General features: G+C 38.4%; 1 protein-coding gene across 2 annotated transcripts; it reads left to right on the top strand.

The window, feature by feature from the left end:
- The first annotated feature begins 407 nt into the window (after window positions 1-407).
- LOC137014014 (uncharacterized) lies at window positions 408-6,587 on the top strand. 2 transcript variants are annotated; one of them, XM_067378098.1, is made up of 5 exons: window positions 408-456; window positions 831-908; window positions 1,831-1,931; window positions 2,234-4,896; window positions 5,213-6,587. In XM_067378098.1, the coding sequence occupies exons 2-5, from the start codon at window positions 868-870 to the stop codon at window positions 6,344-6,346; spliced, it is 3,939 nt and encodes a 1,312-aa protein (XP_067234199.1). In that variant the 5' UTR covers window positions 408-456; window positions 831-867; the 3' UTR covers window positions 6,347-6,587. The 2 variants fall into 2 exon arrangements, with proteins under 2 accessions (XP_067234199.1, XP_067234200.1); XM_067378099.1 differs by having other exon boundaries at window positions 417-456; window positions 834-908.
- Window positions 6,588-17,445: the final 10,858 nt, after the last annotated feature.

Below are 17,445 nucleotides of genomic sequence, written 5' to 3'. Positions count from 1 at the left end.
CTCTAGTCTAGTGCAAAGAAACTGGCCTCTGGTTTATGTGGGCGAAGCTGTGCAGCTTTTAGTACCATAATAGTTTGTGAGTTTGTTTGCTTTTTGTTTTATTCTTTCATAGTGAACTGTTCTTGCCAGAGCACAACTGATAAAAATTTCAGAACATCTAAAAATTGTCACCTTTGATTTGTGCATGAGTTAATTATCAATCAATCCTGAGTGTTCATATAGAGAGGAATTCGACTGTTCTACAAATGCCATTAAACTTTGAACTATTTTTAGTTGATTTGTTGTTTAGCAGAGTCATTTATGGTACCTTTATCTCCACCATTATGTGACCATATGCATGAACATTTTCCTCTAAATCACATGGCAATAATAAGGGTGTTGCCCTCAGTATAAAAACACCTGTTGATCTATTTGTCTGCAAGTGAGTCGGTTGAACAAGGAAGCTTCATTTAAAGAGTAAGTAAATCCATTTTAAATGTATTTTACTGTCAAGATCTCTCCATATTTATAAGACTAATTAAGTACATTACATTTTGTACGCAATAATATATGTGAATATACCAAGCATCTTCTGTATATGTATGTTAACAGTTTGTTTAGCACTAAAGTAGACAAAGTAGACATTGATTAATGTACTGATGGCTTGGGAAATCGTACATATGAAAAAGATAATTTGCTAATACTCCAAACAAACAAATAAATATATACTTTCAGGTTCAGGTGAGATCTTTTATGTTCCCACTGAAATAACTTTTCCTTCTTTGTATAACAAGCCATCTCTGTGTTTCTGATAAAAATAATAATAATAATAATAAAAAAACTTTATTTAGCAGCACATTTCTTGGTAACCAGAAGAATTCCCCATGCATGGACCCAGTCATGACAGATAACCACCAGTCTTCAAATGGGTAAGATTATGCTATTATGCACTGTAAAATGAGTTTGTGTATTTTTATTATTATTATTTAACTAATAAAGAAAACACATTATTTGAATATTAAAACTGAAATATCAAACTTAATATAAACTTTTAAATTCACCCTTTGTTTAACAAATTAACAAGGCACCACCAATTATCTACAGAACAAAGGAACTAAAGCAGTCTCTAACTTAAGTGGTTCAGGCTGAATGAACTGCCAATGTTTCATACTTTCAATATAAACGTGGCTCCAGCACATGCTTAAATCCTGCATGCTTACATGTCTTGACTAAAAAACATATTTTGAGTATGAAAACTAAATGTAATGCTTTTATTATTTTTAAAATTACTTTTAGTGCTAAATCTCAGGTTTCAGTTATTAACTGTTTGCAATAATCAAATTTCAAGATTTCAATGTAAACTTTCAATTTTTTTTTTTTAACAAAAGCATTTAATCTTCTAGAAGTTAGAGTTGGACAATTCAACTCTGAAAGAAGTTTTGATTTTCTTGAGTCTACTTCATCCAGCACTATTTGTTCTCTGTGTTCTTGAGTATCTCAATACTGTCTGTTTTACTGGCTGAGAAATCACTTAAGAAGATTCAGCCAGAGACTGGTTCGAACCAATGCAAATCAATTCAGACCTTTTTGCAATTTCGTTTGACCAATTCACTGAAAAGAAAGAACTTACTCAAAAGAATGATTTCTTCACAAATGATTGCCATTAATGGTTCAGTCAACAGAAACACAGAACACAAGTTATAACTGCTAAAATATCCACAGAGAAACATTTCTCAAGTCTGTTGGAGCGTTCATGGTAAAGTGTGTACGATTGTTTAGCTGCAGGTGCCACTGGGTCAAACCTCTATCGGAATCTAAAATGTCACTTCTTCTTTTCCGTGTTTTATCTAGCATGGATCCAGTGGGAGTGAATTCAATAGAGACTGCAGCTCTAGGGAGACCCTTCCAGCTGGGGATGCTGTATGACTGCAGGAGAGATGAACTCGTACCAGGTGATGAACGGACTGTTGACCCAAATCTGTACAGTCTTGAATGTTTTCAAGGCCCTAAAAAAATTTACTACAGACCTAAATAAAAATCTTCCTCAGCATCCATAACTCTTCTTTGAGATCTGATATGCTGGCAATTCTGGTTTCAAACTTGTTGAATTTATTGATAGCTCTGCATTATGATAGGGCATTAATGGCTTAATCCATGGATGTTGCTCATACAGTATTTAGTGATGCATCTGCTCAGAGACTTTTATTTAAATGAATATCAGAATAATAAAATAACGTTTTTTCTCCATTAAAAGGAATCAGACTTTGGAGTAAAGAGCAGCTGCAGCAGAACATAAGCACTAAACCCCAAATTAATACACTTTTCACAGTCACAGCTTCAGACTCAATTGAAGAAAAAACTAAATTGCTGAATATTGATGGTTGTCTGAAACTGAGTCTTTTAGGAGGACTCATCAATGTAAGTGGAGCTGCCAATTTTCTCAAAGACACCAAGAAATCATTCAATCAACAGAGACTGACATTACATTATCATTCAACCACTAAGTTTGAAGAGCTGATCATAAACCACTTTGCTTCTGGAGATATGGCTCACTATGAGAATGATGTAGCCACACATGTAGTGACAGCAGTGCTGTACGGAGCAGATGCCTGCTTTGTTTTTGATAGAGAAGTTTCTTCAGATGAAGACAAAAGAGTGATAGCAGGAGAAGTAAATGCTGCATTAGAGCAGCTAAAAGGCATTTCAGCTGGTGCTAGTATGAGACTGAATAAAAATCTGAAGACTGCTGCCCAAAAATTCAAGTGTACATTTTATGGTGACTTCCAGCTACCATGTAACCCGATCTCTTTTGAAGAAGCTATGAAGGTTTTTGAAGATCTTCCGAAACTGCTGGGAGAAAACAAAGAGCTTGTGGTTCCTCTGAGAGTTTGGCTTTATCCTTTGGACAAACTTTTCTCAAAAATTTTAAAGTTTCAAAATGAAATCAGCATGGGTCTAAGCACAGACATTGAATCTGTTATTGAGAGTTTAAGTACAACTGAGATGAAATGCAGTGATCTTCTGACAGACACACCTGCTTTGACATTTACTGCATTTCATGACAAAATCAATGACATGAAGAAAAACTGCAACCAGTGCAGATTGAGTCTCATGAAGAAATTCGGCTCTCTCTTACCAAAGATCCGTGGAAAATTCATAGAGGATTCAGCATTGATCGATCTTCTAAAATATCATGTGGAATCTCCATTTGAAAGAAGCGCTCTTGAACAATGGCTGAAAGAGAAAGAGGAAGAATCTGACATCATTAAATCATTGCTCACACAACTGAATGACTCAGGAGCAATGGTAGAAATCAACCTCAATAAAAATTTAATGAATCTGGAAGTTAAACATTTGGTCAGCTACACTTTCACATCATTGAGCTGGACAGATGAGCTGCTTTCTAAACAAAAGGCCTTCCTGAGTCCTTCAACAACAGGAAAAAATAAAGAGAAAAACTCTGAATCTGAACACAAAACTTGGCTCGCACCTGACATCCAAAAGACAATGAGGAACAACTTGAAGGTTTTTAAAAACTTGATTGGTTTAAATGATTGCACATCAGCCAAATTCATCGTTGCATCAAAAGAAATGGAAAATAATCCAGGTTCCTGCATACTGCTGTATGAAAATGAATCTAATGAAGCTGTTTGCTTCACTCCTCCATCAAAACCAGACTGTCCAATCATTGAAGATGTCAGATGTACTCAAGTGGTTCTGAAAGTGTCTCCACCGTGTCCTGCTACAGAGGAGCTCAAACTACTGTACAAAATGAAGGAAGAGGAAGACTGGAGATCTCAAACTGTGTCAAAGAACCAGAATACAGTTACTCTGACTGATCTCAGACCAGATACTGAGTACAATATTAAATGTGCAGCAGTGGGAAAACTCAACTACACCGTAGACAGTGATGTGACGCGTCTCACAGTCATAAACCAGAATCTCATCAAGGCCAAAGAGTCTGTTATCGAAAATCTAAACTGGACTGAAAACAAGTGCAGTGAACTTCTGGAAAACACCAGAGAAACAACTTTTAGTGCACTTCATAAGAAAATACAAGATATGAGGCAAAACTGCCAAATGTACCGACAAGAATTCAGTGACCGAATCAAATCTGTGATCCAGTCAGTTAAAGCTTGTGAAAAAGAGTCTTGTGCTCTGAAGGATCTTCTACAAGCTCATGATGAGTCTCCATTCAATGAAAAGAGTCTGAAAGAGTGGATCACAGTGAAAGAAAAAGAATTGAACACTGTTAATGAGTTTCTTCGACAGTTAATGGACTTTGGAGCCGAAGTGAACAGAAGTTTGGACTCATATCTGTCAGATATTCAGGTGGAGAATGTGTTTTGTTACACTTTCAGTTCTCTTGAGCAGCCGGATGAGTTTCTTAATGAACAGGAAAATTACATGAATCCTCAAATGATGAGAAATCCACAGAAGAAACCTGGTGCAGCGTCTCAATCATGGCTCACTGGAAGAATCAGGGAGAAAATGAGAGAACATCTGAAAACATTTAAAGAGCTGATGGTGTCATGTAGGAGTGAAAGCACTAAATTTATGGTTTCCATAACAGACCATGAAAAGCATCCAGGTTCCTGCATTCTTCTATATACAAACGGATCTAATGAAGCTGTTTGTTTTACTTCTCCATCAAAACCAGACTGTCCAATCATTGAAGATGTCAGATGTACTCAAGTGGTTCTGAAAGTGTCTCCACCGTGTCCTGCTACAGAGGAGCTCAAACTACTGTACAAAATGAAGGAAGAGGAAGACTGGAGATCTCAAACTGTGTCAAAGAACCATAATACAGTTACTCTGACTGATCTCAGACCAGATACTGAGCACAATATTAAATGTGCAGCAGTGGGAAAACACAACTATACCATTGAATCTGATGTCACCACAGTTATCACAAAGGTATGATGATCATTCAATAATTCAATTAATTGTATGATTAATATGATGAAATAACAGTATAATTTCAACAACAAAAAAAGTCTTTAAATATATCTGCAAGCAATAGACCCCGCTAGAAATTCTGTGTTCCCAGAACATTCTCAGAATGTCCCCATTGTGTTAAGAACGTTGCCTAGTAATGTTCCCAGAACTTTTAGGGAACATTGGGCAAGGTCACAACAACGTTGCCTTCTACGTGGGGGAAGCATCATTAATCATACAGCATTTATACATGAGTATCTTTATTGATTTTGTGTTTTTATGCTTTACATCACAGGACAAAAATTATGAACTCATCAAGAAGAGCACATTAATTGAAGATAGAAATCCAGTTCGATACCACCTGACACTGATTAAACATGATTTGGCTCAATCTAAACCATATAGAAAAATGACCTTTGGGGAGAGAGACTCAAAGAAACCCCATAAAACCATTCTGATGGTGGGAGAAACAGGAACAGGAAAAACAACCCTGATCAATGTGATGATCAACTACATGTTGGGTGTTCAGAGAGAAGACCAGATTTGGTTTGAGATCACAGATGATCAGAGTAAAGATCACAGCTCGACAACCATCATCACTGTTTATGGTGTTTATGACCAAAAGAGTCCAGATGATTTAACAATCATTGACACACCAGGATATGGAAATACCCGTGGTATCAGCTTTGACAAAGAGATTGCCATGAATTTGCTTCGCTTGTCTGAAGATCTCCATGAAATAGATGCAGTGTGTTTAGTTATTGACGCATCTCAAACTCGACTCTCTGACAGACAAATATACATATTTGATGCTGTTCAGTCTTTATTTGGAAGAGATATTGCTGAAAACATTGTCTTGCTCTTCACACACTCATCTGGAACTCCTCCTAAAAATGTCCTGATGACCATTGAAGAGGCTAAAGTCAAGTGTGCAGTGAATGACAAGAAAAAGCCAGTATTTTTCCTGTTTGACAACTGTCAGTCAGTGCCCTTTGATGAAAAATATAAAACAATCCAGGAAGAATCATGGAATCTCAGTCATAGTGGAATGATGGGATTTTTCAAGTTTCTTGAAACCATAAAACCAAAAAACTTGAAGATGACTCAAAATGTTTTGCAGAAACGAAAGCAGCTGGAAGCAAATGTCTCCAAAATGGAAGAACAAATGAAGAAAGAAAATCTTCAAGAATCAGAGAAAATAAAGCTGGTGAATGAAGCTTTTCACTGTGTGGAAACTCTGGAGATGATTGCCCTAAACACCGATTCACTGATCACACTTCAGCACATTGATTTTCTGATTGAGAAGATGAAGGAAATTAACGAGCCTGAAAAGGCTGAAAGACTGGAAAACATCAAGAAGAGAGCAGGAGAAGAAAATACTGGAGCACTGGGATACATAAAAAGACTAGAGAGAGACATAGAAACATAGAAAACAATCCTCTTAAAGTAACTGTGGAAAATAGAATGTTCAAAAATAAAACAATATTGTAAAACCTTTCTAAACAAAACAAAAATTCTAAAAGAAAAAATTCAAAATTAACTACACCATCCAACATCAAAACCAGCAGATAAAATTGCAGAGGGTGGCAGCATATCTCTTGTCTCCGCTGTTCATTTTCGAGGGGAATGAATAGTGTTGAATGCGGAGAGCCGACTGCACTGTCTTTCAATATATAATCCATATTGTATAACCATATATATATATATATATATATATATATATATATATATATATATATATATATATATATATATATATATAAAGACGTTCCTCAGTGTTCCTCCTTGGCTAAATTCAATTTGACCATCAGTTTTCACACTTTTATGTGAAAAAAAGCTTCAAAAACTAAATATTTATTATGCACTTTAGTTAGATTAACTGAATAAAATGTGTGTTTTTACAAGTGTGCTGAAATCATTGATCTTGCACTGCACTGACTGACAGCTGCTGTGATTACAAAGGGAGAGTGGGGGGCTCACTTTCTGTGTCATTCATTCACAAGAAAAGTTATTGTTTTTCATGAGATTTTTTGAGTACTTCATTCTTCACATTGACAAAATGTATTTTTAAATCTAGTTATTTTATAATGTTTAATATTTAGTCAAAAACTAAGTGAAAAACGATTAGAGGAAATATGTGATGAGAGGCTGACATAAGGCTGATATGTGCAAATAAATGCTACTCTGCCGCCACCTGCTGTTTATAGTGGTAATTATTGTCTTTTTTATTTTTAAATAAGCGTTTTCTGTCAAATGTTGAATTAACTAGGCCACATTTTTAAATGTTCGGTTTTACAATGGGGACAATATTATTTGCTACTACACTGTAATATATATATATATGTATATATATATATTTTTTTATATATATTTGCATTGTTAATAAAACAAAGATTGTTGTACAAGAAAGTAATTCAGTGTGTTACTTGCCTCTTTGTCATTATTTGTGCTCAATCACATAGGCTAAGTACATTTGAATGGAAAATCCAAAGTAACTTTCTGTTTTGTCATCTAATTGATGCAAAAAACTTTATTTATTTATTTATTTATTTATTTATTTAAATGACGCCACATGACGTTGTTATAGCTGCGCATGCGCTCTTCTGACATTAGAATTGGCGCGCAGAGAGAGCATACTACATGAGTAGGTACTACATTTGAATTTGAACGTACTTCCCGACCGTTAAAACAGTACGTTCTATATAGTATGAATATGGGTAGTATGAATGGAATTCGGACGTACTACATCCGCCATGTTAATGTTGTCACTTGTCATGCGTCGTCACAACAGCGCGCAAATTTAAATATGTCAAAGTATAATCACCTATTTAGCTAGGAAATTTTTACCTCAGAATAAAAATACATCTGTGAATATCACGACAGAGGCTGATTTGAAGCAACGAAATTAAGCAATTTATTGTTAAAATGAATGCATATAAAAATACGAGAGGTAAGACTCGAACCACTGGAGCGCGGTTCCCGTGATGCCCTTCGACATGAGTGTAGACAGGAGGATCTGGTGGTTCACTGTGTCAAAGGCAGCAGACAGGTCCAGCAAGATGAGTACTGATGATTTTGAAGATGCTCGTGCCAGTCTCAGGGCTTCAGTGACTGAGAGCAGGGCAGTCTCAGTAGAGTGGCCACTCTTGAAACCAGACTGGTGGTTGTCAAGGAGGTTGTTCTGTGAGAGATAAGTAGACAGTTGGTTGAATACAACTCTCTCAAGTGTCTTAGCAATGAAAGGAAGAAGGGATACTGGTCTGTAGTTTTCTAAAAGAGCTGGATTCAGAGTGGGTTTCTTAAGCAGTGGGGTAATCCTAGCCTGCTTAAAAGCTGTGGGAAATGTTCCAGTGTGAAGGGAGGAATTGATAATGTGAGTGAGTGCAGGTAGAATTGAGGAGGAGATGGCCTGAAGAAGAGGAGTGGGGATAGGGTCTAGCGGACAGGTAGTAGGGTGATTGGAAAGAATGAGTTTGGAAACATCTGCCTCAGAAAGCATGGAGAAGGAGGGGAGAATTTGTGTGTTTTCAATTAAGATGTTCTTGTCAGTGTGTGGTGTGGAGAATTGGCCGCTGATGGTTGTTATTTTATGTGTGAAGAAAGTGGCAAAGTCATCAGCTGTAAGAACTGATGTGGGAGGGAGGGGAGGAGGGCAAAGAAGAGAAGAGAAGGTTTTGAAAAGTGTTCGGGAGTCATTTGAGTTGTTAATTTTAGTGTGATAGTAGGAGGTTTTAGCATTGGTGACATTAGTAGAGAAAGAAGAAAGGAGTGACTGATATAAGCTAAGGTCAGTAGGATTTTTAGATTTGCGCCACTTCCTCTCTGCAGCCCTGAGTCTAGACCGATGCTCACGGAGAACATCAGAGAGCCAGGGGGCAGAGGGGGTGGCGCGGGCTGGTCTGGTTAAGAGGGGGCAGAAATCATCTAAGCAGGATGATAGAGTGGTACAGAGAGTGTCAGTAGCAGTGTTAGTGTCCATTGATGAGAATTTGAACGTACTTCCCGACCGTTAAAACAGTACGTTCTATATAGTATGAATATGGGTAGTATGAATGGAATTCGGACGTACTACATCCGCCATGTTAATGTTGTCACTTGTCATGCGTCGTCACAACAGCGCGCAAATTTAAATATGTCAAAGTATAATCACCTATTTAGCTAGGAAATTTTTACCTCAGAATAAAAATACATCTGTGAATATCACGACAGAGGCTGATTTGAAGCAACGAAATTAAGCAATTTATTGTTAAAATGAATGCATATAAAAATACACGAGAAACAAAAGACATGAATCAATAAACAAACTTGAATACATTATATATAAATAGTGTGTAGATAGACAGAGAGGGCGAGAGAAATGCACAACATGGCCTAAATATTATATACAATATATACAAATAAATACAATGATAATAAAAACTACAAACTGTGAGCCCTATAAACTACTGCTGCCTGAATGTTGCTGTCCGTTAAGTTTTCTAATCTCATTAAACTGCTTAACAACGAACGTCTCCGTTAAATAAAACAGTGTTAACAAGCGGATGTAACGTTATCTCGACCTGTTGGTTAGCTTGATGTGCTGTCAGTAATAATGACATTTACATTTACATTTAGTCATTTAGCAGACGCTTTTATCCAAAGCGACTTACAAATGAGAGTAGTAGAATCAATTAAATCAACATGAGAACAACAGTGTGTAAGTGCTGAGTGAAGTCACAGTTATGTCAGTAAAGTGCTCATAGCGAATTTTTTTTTTTTTTTTTTTTTTTTAAATAAATAAATACACAGATAGGAGAAGAATATTAGTCAAGGTAAGTGCTACTACTACTGGGTCAAGTGCTGACGAAAAAGATACGTCTTTAGCATTTTTTTGAAAATGGCTAGAGACTCGGCTGCTCGGATAGAGCGTGGTAGGTCATTCCACCAGCCAGGAACAGTCCCGGAGAAGGTCCGTGAGAGTGATTTTGTGCCCCTATGTGATGGCACCACAAGGCGCCGTTCACTTGCAGAACGCAGGTTTCTGGAGGGCGCGTAAGTCTGAAGTAGTGAGTTAAGGTATAGCGGTGCAGAGCCAGCTGTCGTTCTGTAAGCAAACATCAGAGCCTTGAATTGGATGCGAGCAGCTACTGGCAGCCAGTGCAGACTGATGAAGAGAGGAGTGACGTGCGCTCTCTTCGGTTCGTTGAAGACCAGTCTTGCTGCAGCATTTTGGATCAGTTGTAGAGGCTTGATAGTGCATGCTGGAAGGCCAGCCAAGAGAGCATTACAGTAGTCCAGTCTGGATAGAACAAGAGCTTGGACAAGAATTTGTGTGGAATGTTCAGATAGGAAGGGTCTAATCTTCCTGATGTTGTACAAGGCAAATCTGCAGGACCGGGTCGTTGCTGCAACATGATCTGTGAAGGTTAGACCAGCATCCATCACCACTCCAAGGTTTCTGGCTGTCCTGGAAGGAGTGATGGTTGAAGACCCAAGTTGAACTGAAAGGTTGTGATGAAGTGTTGGGTTTGCACCGATCACAAGCAGTTCCGTTTTTGCAAGGTTGAGTTGGAGGTGGTGGTCCTTCATCCAGGCAGAAATGGCTGTCAGGCAGGCTGTGATGCGACCAGCAACCGTCGGATCATCTGGTTGGAATGAGAGGTAGAGTTGTGTGTCATCAGCATAACAGTGATGGGAGAAACCATGATCCTGAATGACCGATCCTAGTGATGACGTGTAGATGGAGAAGAGAAGTGGACCAAGCACAGAGCCCTGAGGTACCCCAGTAGCAAGATGATGTGACTTGGACACCTCACCTCTCCAAGATACCCTGAAGGACCTACCTGAGAGGTAAGACTCGAACCACTGGAGCGCGGTTCCCGTGATGCCCTTCGACATGAGTGTAGACAGGAGGATCTGGTGGTTCACTGTGTCAAAGGCAGCAGACAGGTCCAGCAAGATGAGTACTGATGATTTTGAAGATGCTCGTGCCAGTCTCAGGGCTTCAGTGACTGAGAGCAGGGCAGTCTCAGTAGAGTGGCCACTCTTGAAACCAGACTGGTGGTTGTCAAGGAGGTTGTTCTGTGAGAGATAAGTAGACAGTTGGTTGAATACAACTCTCTCAAGTGTCTTAGCAATGAAAGGAAGAAGGGATACTGGTCTGTAGTTTTCTAAAAGAGCTGGATTCAGAGTGGGTTTCTTAAGCAGTGGGGTAATCCTAGCCTGCTTAAAAGCTGTGGGAAATGTTCCAGTGTGAAGGGAGGAATTGATAATGTGAGTGAGTGCAGGTAGAATTGAGGAGGAGATGGCCTGAAGAAGAGGAGTGGGGATAGGGTCTAGCGGACAGGTAGTAGGGTGATTGGAAAGAATGAGTTTGGAAACATCTGCCTCAGAAAGCATGGAGAAGGAGGGGAGAATTTGTGTGTTTTCAATTAAGATGTTCTTGTCAGTGTGTGGTGTGGAGAATTGGCCGCTGATGGTTGTTATTTTATGTGTGAAGAAAGTGGCAAAGTCATCAGCTGTAAGAACTGATGTGGGAGGGAGGGGAGGAGGGCAAAGAAGAGAAGAGAAGGTTTTGAAAAGTGTTCGGGAGTCATTTGAGTTGTTAATTTTAGTGTGATAGTAGGAGGTTTTAGCATTGGTGACATTAGTAGAGAAAGAAGAAAGGAGTGACTGATATAAGCTAAGGTCAGTAGGATTTTTAGATTTGCGCCACTTCCTCTCTGCAGCCCTGAGTCTAGACCGATGCTCACGGAGAACATCAGAGAGCCAGGGGGCAGAGGGGGTGGCGCGGGCTGGTCTGGTTAAGAGGGGGCAGAAATCATCTAAGCAGGATGATAGAGTGGTACAGAGAGTGTCAGTAGCAGTGTTAGTGTCCATTGATGAGAATTGGTTAGCGGGAGGAAGTGTGGATGAGACCGAAGAGGATAGATGAGATGGTGAGAGGGAGCGTAGGTTTCGGCGAAAAGTGACGTGTGGTGGGGTGTGTGATGAGTTGGGGGTCAGGTTGAGTGTGAAAGTAATGAGAAAGTGGTCTGAGGTGTGTAGTGGAGTAACCAGTGTATTGTCGGTGGAGCCACAGCGTGTGTAGATGAGGTCCAATTGGTTACCTGATTTGTGGGTAGCTGAGGTAGCCACTCGCTTGAGATCAAATGAGGCAAGCAGCGTGTGGAAGTCAGCAGCCTGAGGTTTGTCTAGATGGATGTTGAAGTCACCAAGTACTAGCAGAGGAGTGCCATCCTCAGGGAAGGATGAGAGTAACACATCCAACTCCTCCAAGAAGTTACCTAGCTGACCTGGGGGACGATAGACAACTACAACATGAATTTTGGTAGGGTAGGTGATGGTAATTGCATGTGATTCAAATGAGCCATTTTCAGAGAGAGATGGTAAAGGATTGAACTTCCATTCATTGGACATAAGCAAACCAGTACCACCACCCCTCCCAATCTGGCGTGAGGTGTGAGAGAAAGTGAAATTAGAGGAGAGGGCTGCTGGTGTGGCAGTGTCCTCTGGTTTGATCCATGTCTCAGTCAGAGCCATGAGATGGAGATCTGAATAAGTAGCAATAGCTGTGATGAACTCTGCTTTGTTGACAGCAGACTGACAATTCCAGAGCCCAATCGAAATAGAAAACAATGTACTAGGTGACATGGGTAAAGAACGCAGGTTGTTATGGTTGCGCTGGTTACAGCGTGTAGCATGCGATTTACGAGGGTTAGTAATAGTGGGAATTTGGAAGCACATATCTAAAACAAGTCAAAAGACAGACAAGAACACACGGTATAAAGAGGAAAGAAAGAAAAGAGCAATACTCAAGTGCCTTGTCGGTGTCGTTGCTCGGTGGAGTCGCACAGGTAGAGTCGCTGGTCTTTACACTCTTCGGTCTTCACACGAGGAGGGCTTCACATGAGGGCTGCCGCGTCCGCTGCCGCGGTACACTGTGCACTTATACCAGCTTATTACAACGTTAGTTCAGCAGACCACGCCTTACTGACTCAGAGCAAACGAAACCAAACGCGATTTGCCACGTGACCTCAGTAAACAAGCAGTAAAGCAACTATACAGCACTAAAATCAACTAGAAACGACAGCAAAACACTTACAGTATGCAGATTAAACATCTTTTTACAACCGACTCTTAATCTTCTCATTACATTGTTTAAACTTTCAATAAGTCAGCCGTTTACTTACATTATGTTAAACAAGTGCAATTTAACCACAATAAACAGTTTTTCCCTGAGGTACTGAAGGACTTGAATGAGCTGCATATCGCCGCTTTCCGCCATTTTTGAATTATGAAGAATCCTCTCTCCTGTGGCATCACGGGATAGCGCAGCGTCCATCGAATGCCTACTACAGAATTCGGGCGGAAGCAGTAGGTCATCCGGGTACTTCTCGCCTACTGTTTTTCGAATACTATGAATTCGGACATACTACTCGCCTCGCATACTGTTTTTCGCATACTATATAGTAGGGAAGTATGCGATTTCGGACGCAGCAATTACACTACAGGTTAAACTGAAGATTTTCATCCGCGATTAAGAATTCACTTAAGGAAAGAGAAGAGATAAGACAACGGTAAGTGGTACAACATTCAACTAGTTTTCCATATAGTAACGTTTGCAGTGATCTGTAGTCTTAACTTTCTGAAGTAATGTTGGTTACCAGTTTATTATTAAAAATACTCAAGTGCGCGCTAGCTATTAAATGTTAACAGGATTTTGGATAACTTTGCTAACGTGGTTCTGTTTTGTAATTCACATGGATAACCAAGCTAAAATACTATATAGCCTACTATTTTTCAACAACAACTAGATGTCGTGCACGAGCATCGCATCTCGCACGAAATCAAACGTTTGCTTCTGCCACACCCCCGCCCTCGGTTCATCCACAAACTGAACAGAAAACCCGGAATACAACACACAGGTGGGTTGTTTTGACTTCACTCTCTGCCAACATAGCAAATAGGTGTTTGCTGATATGCTAAATTATGGTGACCGGGAGGGGACATGTTCGGTTCACTTAGTTTTGTCGTGGCCACGACATTTGTGCTAACGTGATAATATGTCGTGGCCACAAGATATTAATTCGGGGGAACATGATAATAAGTCGTGGCCACGAGATCATTTTGTCGAGGTAACGACCATAGACATTAAAATAAACACTAGACGCCCTATTGGCCGCTTTGGACTGTTGCTGCGATACGTCAACGAGTCCGCCATATTGTGCGGGGCAAGACTGCGCTGTTAACAAACGCAAGTAAACGGACGTGCTGCGGTTTTTCTGGATAAAAACAAAAATAACGTTTACATTTATCAACCGATTTCAGTGGTTTATAAGGTACGTGGTGTACAAAAGTTCTAGTTACTTAAAATCTCTATAGTTAGACATATAAAATATTTATTATAATAAGAAATAGTCAAAGCTTAGGCTTGTCATGTATTTGGCTGCTTTATTATTCTTGCATAAGAATTGTGAAAACGCCCATACTGAGATAAAATTTTTAATTTTCACATTAAAAGTTGAAGTTTTCTTATTGTGGAAAAAGGATTTTCTGTCTTTAACGCAATTTTAGCTTTTCTTGAGCTTAGAATTGACCACAATTGATAAAAATGAAACAAATCATCAAATATAAATCACACAGGCTGCTTTCTGAATTTTTATAGCACTGCTTCATTAAGATTCGGAGCATAACGAATCAGCGTGTCGAATCATGATTCAGACCGCGTGTCAAACCGCCACACTGCTGAAATCACATGACTTTGGCGCTCCGAACCACTGATTCGTCACGCTGATTCATAACGCTCTGAAACTTCCTGAAGCAGTGTTTTGAAATCAGCCATCACTAAATAAGTCATTATTTTGTTTTTTTGGCGCACCAAAAATATTCTCGTCTTTTTATAATATTAATATTGAACCACTGTACTCACATGAACTGATTTAAATATGTTTTTAGTACATTAATGGATCTTGAGAGAGGAAGTGCCATTGCTGGCTATGCAGGCCTCACTGAGTCATCGGATTTCAATTAAAATATCTTAATTTGTGTTCCAAAGATTAACGGAGGTCTTACGGGTGTGGAATGGCATGAGGGTGAGTAATTAATGACAGAATTTTCATTTTTGGGTGATCTAACCCTTTAACAAAATATCAGTCTAGCCGAAACGAGTACTTGTCATAAAAGTCGGTTTTAATAAAATAGAGATGCATATTTAAACTTTAGGAAATTTGGTTTATAAAATAACATATAAGCTAAAACTATAATAGAAATCATGTAAACTCATGTCTCAACTTTCACAGCTAACTAGCGACATCGCTATCTATTTTAGTCTGACTGACTCCGGTGGCCAACTACTATCAATATAATTATATAATAACCAAATCCAGAAACAAATGTTCAGTCTTACCTGTGAAAGGTCATTCCCCGAGACCGGTTTTCAATTGTGCCGCAATTTGTACAGCCCCAAGCGGAACACGAAGCAGGCATTTTTCTCAATTCCAATTATGAGCGTTATGGGAACGTTGCCCCGCACAATATGACGGCGCTGTTGACATACGGTCCAGCGGCCAATAGGGTGTCTAGTGTTTATTATAATGTCTATGGTAACGACATCCATATGTCGTGGCCACGTAATGTAAAGTCAGAGCCTCGATCATATGGTGAGGGAATGATATATTTTTCTCGTGGCCACGACTTCATTATATTGAAGGGAATGACATCTATTTCTCATGGCCACGAGTTACACGTGTAAACAGTCTGCGCTACCATAGCAACCTGGAACTATTAGAAGTGGATAAGATTATAAAAATATACTTTATGGCTGTATTGACTGTAGCCGTGAAGATAGGCTAAATGAGCGTCTGTTATCATTTGTAGCCCCTTGTGCCCTTGACAGCATTTGAATGAAGTTCAAATAATTTGTTATTATTAATTGGTTATATGTTAAAAGAATATTTAAAAAAAAAAAAAAAAAAAAAAAAAAAAAATCCATTCACTGATATAGCCTAGACAAAAACTTAATTTTGTTCAACATTTTATTTAGGTTTAATAGGCATAATAATAATAACAATAATAATAATTATTATTATTATTATTATTATTATTATTATAAAGACACAATCAGATTAAAAGGCTGTGAGATGGAATGGATACATGTTTTCTTATAGGCCTTTATTATTTAACGTTCTTACATTCTTTTATCATTAAATGAAGTTTATTATCAAACTGATAATAACAAACTTCATTTGAATGCTATAGTGGCAACATTGCACGCAATAGGCTATTTATAGCTTATTAAATTGCACACAATGTTGACTATATAGACAGCATTCAAATAATATATTAATATAATAATTTCTTAATTCCGCCCTTATTTTATCATTCTTAATTAAAATACATTTCTGATAGTTCCAGGTTGCTATGGTAGCACAGGTTGTTTACACATGTAACACATGGCCATGAGAAAAATGTCGTTCCATCACTGTATGATCTTGAGGCCACGACTTTACATCACGTGGCCACGACATAAGGATGTTGTTACCTCGACAAAACGATCTCGTGGCCATGAGTTATCACGTTCCCATGAATTAATATCTTGTGCCCACAACATATTATTACGTTCCCACAAGTTTATATGCCGTGGCCACGACAAAACTAAGTGAACTGAACATGTGCCCTCCCGGTCACCATACTAAATAGTATATAGCACCTTAAAAATGTCACCGAGCTTAAACTATTAACAAAATTGAGTTTATATGCTAACAAGCCGTTTAGCTAAGATAAGATATAGATATAGATTTTTTCACATTTGATGTTAACATCATAAGCCAGTCGTTTAATGTAAATATGAGTGTTTTTGCAAGCTCACTCTGAGTAAAACCATAGATGTCAAGATAAGGGCATCGTCCTATTTTCCCATAGACAACTTTTGCATGGTAATACAATAATTCTGAGGTAGGTTTGCTGCCAACGATGTAATGCTTTTTCCAAATAAAGTTTAGTCTGTAAGTTAAGTAAGTTTGTCATAATACATATTTCCTAATGTTACCCCATAGAATTGTTCCCAACTTATTGGTAAGCTTGTTAGCACATTAGCTAACGTCAACATCAGTTCAGAATGAATCAGAATACTTTTGCTGAATTTAAGGCTAACTTCCACTGCATCTATAATTCTGCATTATAATTCTTCTCGTCATTCAAGGTCCAGAAAGAGTAGTGAAGATAGTAAAAGTAGTAAACATGATTGTGATGGTTAATTTGTATTCTTCAAGCCATTGTGTATTTTCATAAGAATAAACTATATGCATAAAACAATGCTAATCGGCATAGACTCGATTATTGTATAGAAAACTGTAAATCTGTGCCAAGACCTTTGTCAGATCACAGAAGGAAGTTATTTTAAACACTCAGCTGATGCTATATAGTTTGGAACAAAAACATTATATAAAACATTATATAAATTGTGTTTTGACTATGCTAAGATAACATGCTAGCTGGCCCTTATGCATCTGTTGTCAGTAATTAAGTTTGAGAAAATCCACCTAAGAT

This window comes from Chanodichthys erythropterus, chromosome 23 (genome assembly GCF_024489055.1).
Source record: "Chanodichthys erythropterus isolate Z2021 chromosome 23, ASM2448905v1, whole genome shotgun sequence".
NCBI classification, from domain to species: domain Eukaryota; kingdom Metazoa; phylum Chordata; class Actinopteri; order Cypriniformes; family Xenocyprididae; genus Chanodichthys; species Chanodichthys erythropterus.
The sequence above is the reverse complement of the archived record's forward strand: the minus strand, read 5'-3'. Positions and strand labels throughout refer to the sequence as shown.

Coding starts and splice junctions, on each gene's coding strand:
- LOC137014014 (XM_067378098.1), top strand. CDS start 868: ATGGACCCAGTCATGACAGATAACCACCAGTCTTCAAATGG. Junction 909..1,830: donor AACCACCAGTCTTCAAATGG/GTAAGATTATGC, acceptor TGTTTTATCTAG/CATGGATCCAGTGGGAGTGA. Junction 4,897..5,212: donor TCACCACAGTTATCACAAAG/GTATGATGATCA, acceptor TTTACATCACAG/GACAAAAATTATGAACTCAT.